The sequence below is a fragment of the Dermatophagoides farinae genome, chromosome 6 (genome assembly GCF_024713945.1).
Source record: "Dermatophagoides farinae isolate YC_2012a chromosome 6, ASM2471394v1, whole genome shotgun sequence".
In the NCBI taxonomy this organism is placed as follows: domain Eukaryota; kingdom Metazoa; phylum Arthropoda; class Arachnida; order Sarcoptiformes; family Pyroglyphidae; genus Dermatophagoides; species Dermatophagoides farinae.
The window spans coordinates 4,741,622-4,755,406 of record NC_134682.1 but is presented as its reverse complement, the minus strand read 5'-3'; the positions used below and the strand labels follow the sequence as shown (position 1 = coordinate 4,755,406).

Here is a 13,785-nt window from a genome sequence, read left to right as displayed (position 1 = left end):
ATTTTATTAATGATTGTTTCGAATGTTTTAAATTTTATGCATTTCGTCTGGAATATTCACTGGATGATTATCAAAATCAACAAATTCCATGGACATATCATACATTTCAACGAGCAATATGGCTCACATTGAATTCATGGATAAACATTTTGTTCATCATTTATATTGTGCTCGAACAAAGCTGGATACTAACGAAAACAATGAAAGAATTTGAAAAATTATTTCATTTCCAGAGATCTGATTTAATTTATCAATTTCTATTGCTAACATTTATTCAAATTGAATATCTTTGGTTGGACCAATTTCGAAAGATTCTCTCATATAATTTCAATGCAAATAAATTGTTTATTAAATATAACGTTTTCAATGATAATAATCATCATTTGAATACTAGATATCGTAGTCATATTTCGCATTTGATTCATAATGGTAATCTAATATCGAAAATATTGATCAAGACAATGTCTAAGGCTGTATGGTTGTCCGCTGTTTTCATTAATTATACAACATATTCAGTTTATATAAATGACGATGACAATAATGGCGAAATTTCATTCATAACATTGATTGCGTATAACTTGTTGATGTTTAATACAGCTTATCGCATGACCGTGATGTTCAGTCAACTGTTTGATGCAATGAAATATCTATTATTCATAATTGAATTTTTTTGTTTAAAATTCAAACAATTTATTATGATTCGATTATATCGACGACGGCTATTATTCTGGTTAATATTCATGAAAAAATATAATGAATTCTTTCGTGAAATATCCATATTGAATCAAACAGTTAGTGGTGTTTTTTTCTGCAGTGAAATGATATCTAAATTGGCAATCATATTCTGTACACTGTTCTTTAGTAAACAGAATTCAATGAATATTTACAACTGGATTATTGTCACATTTCTTCTATCGTCATTCATTTATGCCGATTGTCTTTATTCACGTGTTGCTAGACTACCGCAATGTAATCAAATTGGCTGCCGCAAATTGATAAACTGGTTGGCTAAATTTCAAAGGAATCGACAATGTCCAAATCGATCACAAAGATTATTGATTCGTAATTCGATCAAATTGAATCTATTTGCGCAAACAATGTCGAATAATCGTCTTGGTTTTAGCTGTGGACATGTGTTTTTTATTACTAAATTTAAATTTGTTGAATTGTTCATATTGAGTTTTGAACTTATTCTTTTATTTTATCAGAAATTCTCTATGTTGTGAATATTATGTGTAGTAGTAGTAGTTATTAGAAATTGATGACAACAAATGATGGAAATATTCTACATTTCAACGAGTCATATGTCTTGTTGAATTATTCTTGATAAAGAATGCATATCACGAATTCATAGTTATGTTTATCTATCTTAATCAAAAAATGAATTTTATTTCAATCAATAAATCATCATCATTGCAATTATGTTGTTAAGTAAAAAAAAAAAATGCAATTTTCACCGTATTTTTACTGCGAACTTTCATGTTTTTTAATTTTCTTTTCTCATTTGAATGAGGTTAATTGATTTTTTTTTCTGTAACATTCAAAATAATAATAACATTTATCATGAATGATCAGACCGATTATTGTGATCAAGTTGGTTAGTTAAAAATCATCATTGATAATTTCACCTGTTTTTCTCAATCATTCATTCACTATAGAACAGTAAATTGAACAAGCAGCAAAACAACCATTATGCAACGTATACGACAATACGTTTATCCGACGGATTTTATTCGAATTGGTGATATGGTCAAAGATTTTTTTGAATGTTTCAAATATTATGTATTTCGTTTGGAATATTCACTGGATGATTATCAGAATCAACGAATTCCATGGACATATCAAACATTTCGACGTGCCATTTGGATTACATTGAATTCATGGATAAACATACTGAGTTTTCTTCACCTCATTGTTTATCCTACTAATATTGAATTGAAAACAATGAAAAATTTTGAATCAGAATTACAATTCGATCGTTGTGATTTGATTTTTCCACCATCAATTTTCGTATTCGTAATGCTCGAATATTTTTGGTTCACTCTATTTCATGAGATTTTGACCTATAAATTTAAAGTTAGCCAATTGATAGTGAAATATAGCCATTTTAATAATGATCATTTGGAGCCAGAATATCATCGTTATATAACTCGTTTTTCTCATACTGGTAATTTTGCATCAAACACATTGAATGTGGTGGTTGTTATTAATGAAATCATTTTTTATCTATTAATCATACACCGAATTTATTCATTCTATTTGAATGATGAGATATCAATGTTCTTTATGATTATTTTCATATTACTTATCACCAATTCATCATATCGTATTGAATATATGGCTGGTCAATTGTTTGTTGCAATGAAATATCTATTATTCATTAATGAATTTTTCAAAATACAATTGAAACGATTGGTTATTCATTTACGATGGACAATAAAACTTGATAGATTTTTACTATTATCTAAAAGACGGTCAATTTGGACTAGATTCATGAAAAAATATGTCCAACTATACTATGAAGTGGCTATATTCAATAAAACGATCAGTGGCGTTTTTCTCGATATTGAAGCCATATCAAAATGTTCCATTGTATTCTGCATTATGTTTTATAGTAAACAGATTCACATGAATATTCACAATACAATAATTGTCATATTATCGCTCGCACCATTCTTCTATACTAATGGCTTATATTCACGTGTAGCTCAATTTCCACAATTCAATCAAATTGCTAGTCAGAAAATGATGCAATGGTTAGCATGTTCACAATATCGACGACATTATAAACATGATCGAAATCGGTTTTTCATTCGTGATATTATCAAATCAAATTTATTCGTACAGACAATGTCTAAAAATCGTTTCGGTATCAGTTGTGGTCAAGTGTTTTTCATTACGAAATTTAAATTTGTTGAATTATTCTTGATGAATTTTGTTCTTATTTTAATGTTTTATAAAAAATTCTGTATGGCTTGATTATCTATCCATAATGAACAGCACCGTCATTAGCAATGTCAATCAATCATCTCTTTTACCAAAAATAACTTTAATAATTCCATATATATCATCATCATCATAACATTTAAATTTTTTGTTTGTTTGCCAATGAATAAAATGAATTTTTAATTTTTGAATCAATGATTTCATATCGATTTTATGATTCTACTGCCTAATTGCAAAAAAAAACATTTTCTTCCCATTTCAATTATATTGATTTTGTTGCAAAAAAAAACAAACAAGTTTTACATGTTTTTTTTCTCGTTTTTCGATTCATCATTCGATTGTGATGATTTAAGCAAATCGATTGATTGGTTATTTGTGACAAAAAAAAACAAAACTTTTTTTTCAATTTAGTTTTTGGTTTCATTTGAAAATTTTAATTGTTTCTATTTAATCAATCTATCATTTTAAAAATAATTTAAACTTGTTCCACCGATAATGAAATAGATTGACAGTAGCGATTTCGGCATGTTCCGGAATATGAGCAGCAAAATGATTAGTTAAACCAACAAACGTCTGAACATCGGAAGTAGAGGTTGGTCGAGGCATTTCCATCACTGCTTTAATCTTCTCCTCCGAAGGTCGAACGCCATTCTTGTCCACCCGGAAACCCAAGAATTCCACACATTCCAACTCGAACTGACATTTCTTCTTATTCATACGAAGATTGGCCTCTTCCACAGCGGCCAGAACACGATCCACAGCGGCCAAATGATCTTCGTTCGGACCAGTGAAAATCAGGATATCGTCCAAATAACAGACGACATTAGGAACACCGTTGAGAACTTTATGCATTGCCCTCTGGAAAGTCTGCGGAGCCGAGGACAAACCGAATGGCATTTGATTAAATTCGTAAAGCTCTCCATCGAACCGGAAAGCAGTTTTGCACTTGTCCAATTCGGCAATCTCGATCTGATAATAACCCTTGGCCAAGTCAATCTTAGAAAATTTATCGGCCCCAGCAACTTTTTCTAATAAAACATCGATCCTAGGCATTGGATAACCAGGCTTCTTCGTCTTCTTATTCAGTTCCCGATAATCAATCGCTAGCCTTAACGTACCATCCTTCTTTTTGATAGGAACGATTTGAGCCGCCCACTCGCTATCACGACTCTTGCGAAGGATACCAATATCCAAAAGTTCCTTCACTTCCTTTCTGGCCATATCCATGACTGCAACAGGGAAACGCCGGTCCGGAAGGATTACCGGAGTCGCATCGTCCAATAACGGAATGAAATGTTGAACTCCTTTGTAATGACCTACGCCCGAAAACAGATGTTCGTATTTCTGGAACAAACTTGCCATGCCTTCAGAAACTCGACCAGAATCTTCAGAAATCCTAAATTGTTCCATTTCATCGATGAAATCTTGACCCGTCCAGATGGCGAAAATTGAATTTGTCTTCGTTCTAACTCGACTTTGTTTCAAGACAACGTTCTGTCCGTTGAGCGAAGCGACCAGCTCACCGGACTCAGCATTCCACGAAACTTTGTATTTGACAAGAAAATCTCGACCTAAAATTCCGACGTTCTCGTTTAAATCAGCGGAATAAGCTTCCAACAAGAAATGATTTCCTGCGATCACCATGTCTCTGCTCCAAGGACCAAACGCTTCAGCTTTATGACCAAACGCCCCTTTAAAAACTTTAGAAGCCGGTAAAGAATTCGGAAATGTCCTTAAAGGCAAGATACTTATGGCTGCTCCAGTATCCACCAGCATGCGAATCTTCTGTCCATCAACGACAGCAAAAACAATAAAAGGTTGATCATGATAACAGCCATTAACACCAAAGACATAATTATCAACATGCTTTATTAACGATTCAGCAACAGATTGTTCAGACTCAACAACTTGTTTAACAGCTTGTTCACCACTGACTTCCTTCCCTTCCAATCTCGATTTATTCTTAGACCAACATTTCTTAGCTATATGACCCAACTTGCCACAAGAAAAACATCGAATTTCTTTTCTTTGACCAAATTTTCCATTCGATGACGAAGCCCATTGTTGTGAATTTATAGCATTAATCGAACTCTCAACAATCGATGCGAATGGCCTAGCACCGAATTCACGTCTCTCTAGAATATACGCCAATTTTCTGATGTTGATTTCTTCGCCTTCGCTAATCTCGGCCAACCAAGCCACAGGAAATTTGTCTCGTAAAACTGCAGATAATCCGACTACAGAAACTGTTGATTCCGGTAAAAGATTGTTCCAAGATCTAATTTTAGATAAAGCCCCAAGAATATTGGAATGATCCAACTCATCTTTAACCAACGACAAATTCCTCGCGTCCTCACGAATCCAACGAGACACGGACGATTTATTCTCGAAAATACCAGCCAAAAATTTAATCGCTGCCCTCCTGTCGAGGCCTATGACATAGTCCAACGCCGCACCGGACAAAGCTTCATTGAAGAATATTACTTCCGCGGCTTCTTCTCCCACACATCTTTCGAAAATTTCCCAAGTCTTTATAAAATTTTTCCATAAAAATGGTTTCGATCCATCAAACTTAGGAACAGTGGGCAATCTTTTATGGACAACTTTGGCCTTTAGAAACAATTGATAAACCAAAAACGCCAAAAATAACACAATTAAAATCACAAAATACATCTGCCACCAAGTTGTATTTTATTACGATAAACGAATAACAGGCAGGTTCGAGGCAATTCTAAAAACTAATTCAGAAAGGCGTAAACGCCAATTGTTTAAGTAGCAGTTGGATATCGAATCTAATTATCGAACACCAATCTACTTTGACAAATTTTACATGAAAAAAACGATGAAATTTATTTGATAATATAAAACATTTTAATGATTTACTGATCAATGTGGAATAAAATCCATTAAAAGATATTATGAAAGATATTATTCTTCATTATTAATATTTCGAATGACTATAAAATGAATAGAATTTATAACAAACAGAATTTCTTATAAAACATTAAAATGAGAACAAAATTCATCAAGAATAATTCAACAAATTTAAATTTCGTAATGAAAAACACTTGACCACAACTGATACCGAAACGATTATCAGACATTGTTTGGGTGAATAAATTCAATTTGATTGCGTCATGAATTAATGACCGTGATCGATATATACCGTGTTTATAAAATTTTTGATATTGTAAACGTGCTAACCATTGTATGGTCAAACGACTGGCAATTTGATTGAATAATGGGAATTGAGCCACCCGTGTATACAAGCCATTTGCATAGATGAATGGTGACAGAAAAAATATAACAATTATTGTATTGTATACATTCATCTGGATTTGTTTGCTATAAAACAAACTGCCACATATAATCGCTGACTTTGATATGGCTTCAATATCGAAATAAATGCCACTGATCGTTTGATTGAGAATGGCCATTTCATAATAAAGTTGAACATAGTTTTTCAGGAATCTAGTCCAAAACATTCGCATATTTATATGAGATTGAGAAAATTTACCAAATTTGATTGTCAATTGTAAATTGGTGACCATTCGTTTCAATTGTAATTTGAAAAATTCAATAATGAATAATAGATATTTCATTGCGACAAACAATTGACCAACCATATATTCAATACGATATAATGAATTGGTAATAATTAATATGAAAATAATCAAAACCAACAGCGATAATTCATCATTTCGATAGAATAAAAGAACAGGGTAAATGGTTAATAAATAGAAAATGATCAGGGCAATAAAAATGAAAAAATTCATTACGTTTGATGCAAGATTACCAAAGTGAATAAAACAAGATATATGACGGCGATATTCTGGCTCCAAATGATCATCATCAACATGACTATATTTCACTATCAATTGGTTGATTTTAAATTTATAAGTCAAAATTTCACGAAATAAATTGAACCACAGATATTCTAGGATTATATACGTGAATGATAAATGTGCAAAAGACAAATCGCAACGATAGAACTGAAATTCCGTTTCAAAATTTTTCATTATTTTCGATACAATATGGTCAGGATAAATGAAAACTTTAACAACACACAGAATGTTTATCCAAAAACTCAATGTAAGCCATATGGCTCGTCGAAATGTTTGATATGTCCATGGAATTTGTCGATTCTGATAATCATCCAGTGAATATTCCAAACGAAAAACATAATATTTGAAACATTCAAAGCAATCTTTAATTAAATCATCAATTTGGATAAAATTCGCCGGATAAATGTATTGTCGTATACGTTTTATGATCATTATTCTTGTTGTTGTTGTTGTTTCAACCAATAAACAATGAATGATTGATTGGTTGAAACACAAGGAAATCAAATCACAATGCAATTGATTTGATTCTTTGAAATTGGAATGAGAAAAACAAAGGCAATATTTCATTTTCCAAGTACAAGTATAGAAATTGAAATTGAAAGTTTTCAGAATTGTTTTCAGAATTGTTTTCAGAATGAAATGTCCATTTTATTACATTGTGGCCATTATAAATGGATTCAATCAATCAATCAATAAAAATCAATGCAATCGCATGCCAATTATCCGGAAAAATCAATTTTCAACATTAAAAACAATAACCATAATCAAATTTCAAATGTAGGCAAAAAAAATCAATCATCGATCTATGTAATCAAATGACAAAGTTGCAACGGATAAAAATAGATCATCTAGCCAGATGGAATCATAATAATGCCTTTTACCATTACGGTTATCATCGATTCTATCATATTGGAATCGAAAAAAAAAACGAAACCGTTAATTTGTTACACACACATACACACACAAATGATATAATCAATACAGAATATAAGAATTTTCAATCAAAAACTTAATAATAATAAATGTCACAAAAACTTTTTCTTGAAAATTTCGATCATTTTGACATTTTTTTCTTATTGTTTTTCTTTTCTTTTTCTTTTCCTGTTTGGGCATGAAAAATGAAGATAAACTTTTTTTTTCATTTCTCTTAGTTATCATTAAAAGATAATTATGTATTGTGGTGTTTTTTTTCTTTCGATTTTGTGTTTGTGTTTCAAGCAAAAAAAAATGAAAAATGAAAAATGAAAAATTACCATCATCATTGATTGATAATCAATACAGAATATTCTTTGAATTTCTATATTTCATTTTTCTTTTCATTTACCAAAATGGAGAATAAATGGTATAGAATCACTGTGTATGTTTGCGTGTGTGTGTGTATGTTTCATAAAAAATTCAATTCCAACAAACGACGACAATTTGCGGTTGTGTGGTAGTTTAAGTAATAATTTTTATTGTTGTTGTTATAAATAACACACGATTCTCAATCAAATTTTCATCATTCGATATTTTGTTCAACTGGAATAAAGAAAAAAAAACGTGAAACAATGTCATTGATGATATTCATAAAACTGATCCAAAAATTATGGCTACGTTATAAATGTCCATCACCCATTTCTATTCGTACGATTATGCAACAATGTTTTCAATCATGGAAACAATATGCTGCACGTATTGAATATCATCCATATGATTATCAAAATCATAAAATACCATGGACATTGAAAACATTTCGCCGTACAATAATCATAACATTTGCATCAGCTGTAAATATCTCTTTTTTAATCACATTAGTTATTGGCCCAAAAATGATTGGTCTGCCTATTTCATTGAATGATATGGATCATATTTTACATGTTAATGAATGCCGTATATTGGCCATTTATGCCATATTCACTCTGTTAATATTGGAATACATGTGGCTAGGTGTATTTCGACGAATCCTTCGTTATGAATGTCGTGTGAATGATATATTTATTGAATATTCTCGTCATGATAATAATTGCCATTATTTATGTACGAATATTCATCGTTATTTTACACGTTTCATTTTAATTTCAAACATTTTCTCTGGCATGATTTATCGTTTACTTACTGCTGGTGTAAGCATTGTATTCATATTGATTGTTTATGGTAAAATTCTATCATATTTAAATAGTCAAATTCATTTGTTGAATATCATTTTATTCATCTTGATTGCAATTTTTGTCTACATTCACACTAGCTATACATTTGGCCAGCTATTTATTTCGATGAAATATTTATTGTTTATGATTGAATTTTTTCGTTTACAATCCAAACAATTATTGCAGGATTTATTGGAAATTGTTTTACAACGAAATACTATCAATCATCATCATCATCATCGACAACAGCGCCACTGTAAACGAATTATTATTAATAAACATTTAATTTGGCAACAATTTTATCGGAATTATGTGAAATTATATGATGATACATCCAAATTGAATTGTTCATTACGAGCAGTATTTCTTTCCATTGAAATGATATCCAAATGTTCAATAATTTTCAGCAGTATTTTTTATGGACAACAAATTCATTGGAATATATTCAATTCGATGTTCGTTCTATTATTGATGTGTGCATTCAATTCAAACACGGCCATTTATTCACGTGTTTCATTGATACCTAGTTATAATGAAAAATGTTGGCATTATCTATGTGATTGGAATGCACGTAAACAATACTATTTACAATGTCGTCGAAATCAATTAATAATCAATAATAATCATTATCCACTGGCCAAATCATTCAATCATCATACCATTCATTTGAATCTTTTCATACAGACAATTTCAATGAATCAATTTGGCATGACATGTGGACAGGCGTTTTTCATAACAAAATATAAATATACAGAATTATTTTTACTCAATTTTTCATTGATTTTATTATTTTATAAAAAAATTTGCTTATTGTAATCAATATTCATAAATAACGTTACAGTTCTATTTCCGGTCTTAATGTTGTTATTATATTATACTTATGCTGTATATTAAAAATCAATAGAACACAAACACACATACATACATGATTATCTGTTTCTAACGTGAATTTATTTTCAAATTCAAGTGAGAAAAAATGAATTCGTATGAATGAAAATGTACCATTTTTCTAGTGAGCTTTGTCTCTGTCGCTATTGTTGTTGTTGTTGTTGTTGTGTGTGTGTGTGCAAATGTTGATCATGTGATTGTAATGATTTTTTTTTTCATTTCACATTCTGTTTCATTTTCAATGATTTATTATTTCATTTCATTATGATTCTGACTTTTGAATTCTGTGAACAAACAACAACAACGACAACAAAAAATGGAAAATTTTTTATTAAAAATGAAACTTTGGCCACAAAAATTTTCTCATGAAATACCATTATCTGATATAGCCGTATCATTTTTTCAATCATGGAAAAAATATATTGCCCGAATGGATTACAACCTTGATGATTATTATCGGCGAACAATTCCACATACGTTTCAAACATTTTTACCATCAATAACCATCGTATTAGCAGCAACAATTACAATCGTATATCTAATCATTTTAGTTGCATTTCCAGCAACAGCGACAATAATTTTTCCATTTACATTGAATGATTTGGAAAAAATTTTGAAATTTCAATCATTCAATCTGATCTTATGGTATTCTATAATCGTATTGTTTATACTAGAAACCGTATGGTTCGTTGCATTCCGAAAAATTCTCACATATGATTGTCGTATAAATGATATATTTAGAAAATATCAATATTTTCATAATGATGAAACATTTGTCGAACCAAAATATCGCCATTATTTCCATTGGTTTATGACGATAACGAATCTAATCGCGAATTCAATTTATAAATCATTGCTTTATATTTTGATTCTCACGTTATTAAGGATACTGTATTGGGTATTATACATATATTGGGACAATCGAATCGATTTCATCAAAGTTTTCATTTTCATTATCGTTTGTATTGCCATCGCTTGGCATACAAAACATTCATTTGGTATTTTATTCATCTCTATACGTCATCTGTTACAATATATTGAATTATTTCGTATACAAGTGAAACAATTAGTGATTAGATTTAAATCTAAATCAAGAATCAGAAATTTTTGGCATCAATTTCATCGTCATTATTTGATATTATTCAATGAAATAAGTACAATGAATTATACTTCACGTGAATTTTATATAAAAATGGAATTGATTTCAAAATTTTCGATTATCATCTCCAGTTTATTTTATAGTCAACAACAACGAATGTCCGTAGTGAATACCATTCTGGTCATACTTTTGTTGTCCGTATTTTTTTCAACAATTGCCGTTTATCTTTGGTTATCATTGATTCCATCTTATAATGAACAATTTTATCATTCAACAATGAAACGTTATGTTCGTAGTTTTGTTGTTGTCGATAATCATCACCAACACCAAAAGCACCAGCATCATCGTCATCAACGACATTTCAAACAATTACAACGTATTCGACAATTTCGTGATCGATTAAAAATTAGCCATTTTATTCAATCAATATCGGAAAATCTTTTCGGTTTCACTTGTGGACAAATATTTTTCATCAACAAATATAAATGGATTGAATTATTCATGTTCAATTTTGTGATTGTTTGTCTTTTTTATAAAAAATTTTGTCTTTAAATCATCACTTTTTTTTTCTCCACTCAATGAAAGATTGATTGATTGAAAATTCAATGACACATCAGTTGATGTTTTTTTCCCCCCCCTGTTTCAACACTTTCAATGTCCAGTTATTGTAATTAAAAATAGCAAAAACAATATTAAAAAAAATAAACGTTTTGAAATTTCAAAAATAACTTTTTTTTTGTTTGTCATTGTTTGAATTTACAAATTTATCACCACATGGAAGGATTATTTTTCCCTCTCACATTTTCATTTCTGAAAATAAAACTGAGAAACAGAAAAAAAAAATTGGATCGAATATGTTGACAATTGAAAAACGTTTGCGTTGTTGTGTGCGTCCATTAATTAATTTCATTGCGATGCATTTATTTTCTGTTTGATTAAACAAAGATAGGCTATCATATGGCAAAAATCAATTTCGTGGTTGTTGAAGGCAATATTTTTTTTTATATTTAGTTTTGACCAAATCAATTCATATATCTTCTTACAAATGACAATGTGTCCACACATCCAACATCCTTGTAAGTGTTTTGATTTTTCCCTCTGTTGTCGTTTGATGATTGATTAATTTTTGTTTTTTTTCTGTCATTTCAAACTACTACGATGGCGATAATCATCACGTATACAATTTCCTTTCAACAGGAATGGAAATCGTTTCGAATATCGTAATAACGTTGCTGGTATATCGATAAAACTATCCATGTGTGGTATTGGACCGAATTTCTGCATCAATTCTTTAAAACTATAAACTTCAGGATACATATCGAAAATGTCCAATCCATTACAAATACGTCGTTGTATTTCATCATCATCGAGAAGATAATTACGTCCCATTATTCGATCATTGTGTGAATAACTTGTCATTTTAAAACGAAAATCTCGAATGTAACGAAAACAGAATGTACAATGCCAACCTTAATTTTTAAATTAAAAAAAAAAACAAAATGAAAAAAATCAATCGATAGTATCGAACCATTGAACTTACCACTATCAGCAAGTAGATGTTCACTACCTTTTTGATGGCTATAATAGAATCTTTTTCGATCATATGTTTGCAGTTTAGCTTGCCAAAAATCATCTGATGAATAATAAAATTCAAATGAATAAAAAAATGTTTTCATTTGTAAATGTACAATTTCTGGAAAACCATCGCAACGACGAAATAGATTGATTGTTTCACGTCTTGGTATTTCATCAACATCACCAACAATTATCAAATCATTGGTTCGAGCCAATGAACGTATTGTCCATGTCATACAATTACGCATACGAATTTCATTCACAAATGGACTTTGTCCTGATTCCAATGGACGAAGATCTGGACAATTGAAAATTTTCAATTTTTCTGATGCCCATTCAAAACGTTTAGTGAATTGTTGTTGTTCACGTAACCATAATGGTTTTGATTGACCATTAAATGTACGATTCGCTTCCATTGCAATAAATATATCGACAACAGGCCATAATTCACGTAAACGAATTTCAAGTAAATCAAATTCTAATGAAAATAGAAATGCATCAATCACTTTGATATTTGGCTGTCGATTATTTCGTGCGATCCATCCATGAAATGAACACAATAATTGATCATCAGTACTGTCATTACCGCTATCGATCAGATGATAATGTGTAATCACATTTTTAAACGTCACCTTATGATCAAATGTTGGTCTTGAAGGAAAAAGGTACGAAAACCAAACAAATTATTATTATTAAAATTATGAAAAAAAAAATTTAATTTTACCTAATTATGTAGATAAAATCACGAAACCAATAAAGACGATAAATCAATAATAATGGCAATATGATTATGAAGAATATGGCCACGAATAAAAGACAATTGAATGTTGGCCATCTTTTTCGGCGTTTAAATTGACGCAATGATGATGATGATATTGGCAATGGTAATGTTAATGATTGTATCGACATTCGTATCATAAAATAATGATAATTAATTCTTTTTCGAATAAATTTTAGATCCAAAAATGGCATAATAATAATAACATTTATTTATTATTGAAAATTTTGGATTTTGTTCTCTGATCATGATAACAATAATAATAACTCAATGATGAAATTGATAACATCAATCAGCAACAATGTTTTCTATTTTCTTTTTCTGTAAATTGTCCGAAATTTATCCATAATCATCTCCACAAAGGAAAGCCAAATATTACTAAAAAAAAAGGTAACCATAGTAATAGTAACCATGTTGTTGTTTTTAGTGCATCCATTTATATCTCGGAGATGATGGTGATGATGACGATTTGTTTAAATTAATCATCACAATTCAATACGAGGATTTTTTTTTTTTTTGGTTTTGTTT

General features: G+C 30.1%; 1 protein-coding gene across 1 annotated transcript; it reads right to left on the bottom strand.

The window, feature by feature from the left end:
* Positions 1–11,908: 11,908 nt before the first annotated feature.
* On the bottom strand, positions 11,909–13,568 carry LOC124494302 (uncharacterized). Its single transcript, XM_047057471.2, has 3 exons — positions 13,204–13,568; positions 12,445–13,130; positions 11,909–12,373 (listed from the first exon to the last, which is right to left on the bottom strand). The coding sequence occupies exons 1-3, from the start codon at positions 13,449–13,451 to the stop codon at positions 12,045–12,047; spliced, it is 1,263 nt and encodes a 420-aa protein (XP_046913427.1). The 5' UTR covers positions 13,452–13,568; the 3' UTR covers positions 11,909–12,044.
* Positions 13,569–13,785: the final 217 nt, after the last annotated feature.

Bases quoted from the DNA above. Each gene is read 5' to 3' on its own strand.
- LOC124494302 (XM_047057471.2), bottom strand. From the start codon at position 13,451: ATGCCATTTTTGGATCTAAAATTTATTCGAAAAAGAATTAATTATCAT. The intron at 13,131-13,203 runs GTAAAATTAAAT...TTTTCCTTCAAG, and splicing joins GATTTTATCTACATAATTAG to ACCAACATTTGATCATAAGG. The intron at 12,374-12,444 runs GTAAGTTCAATG...TTAAAAATTAAG, and splicing joins ACATCTACTTGCTGATAGTG to GTTGGCATTGTACATTCTGT.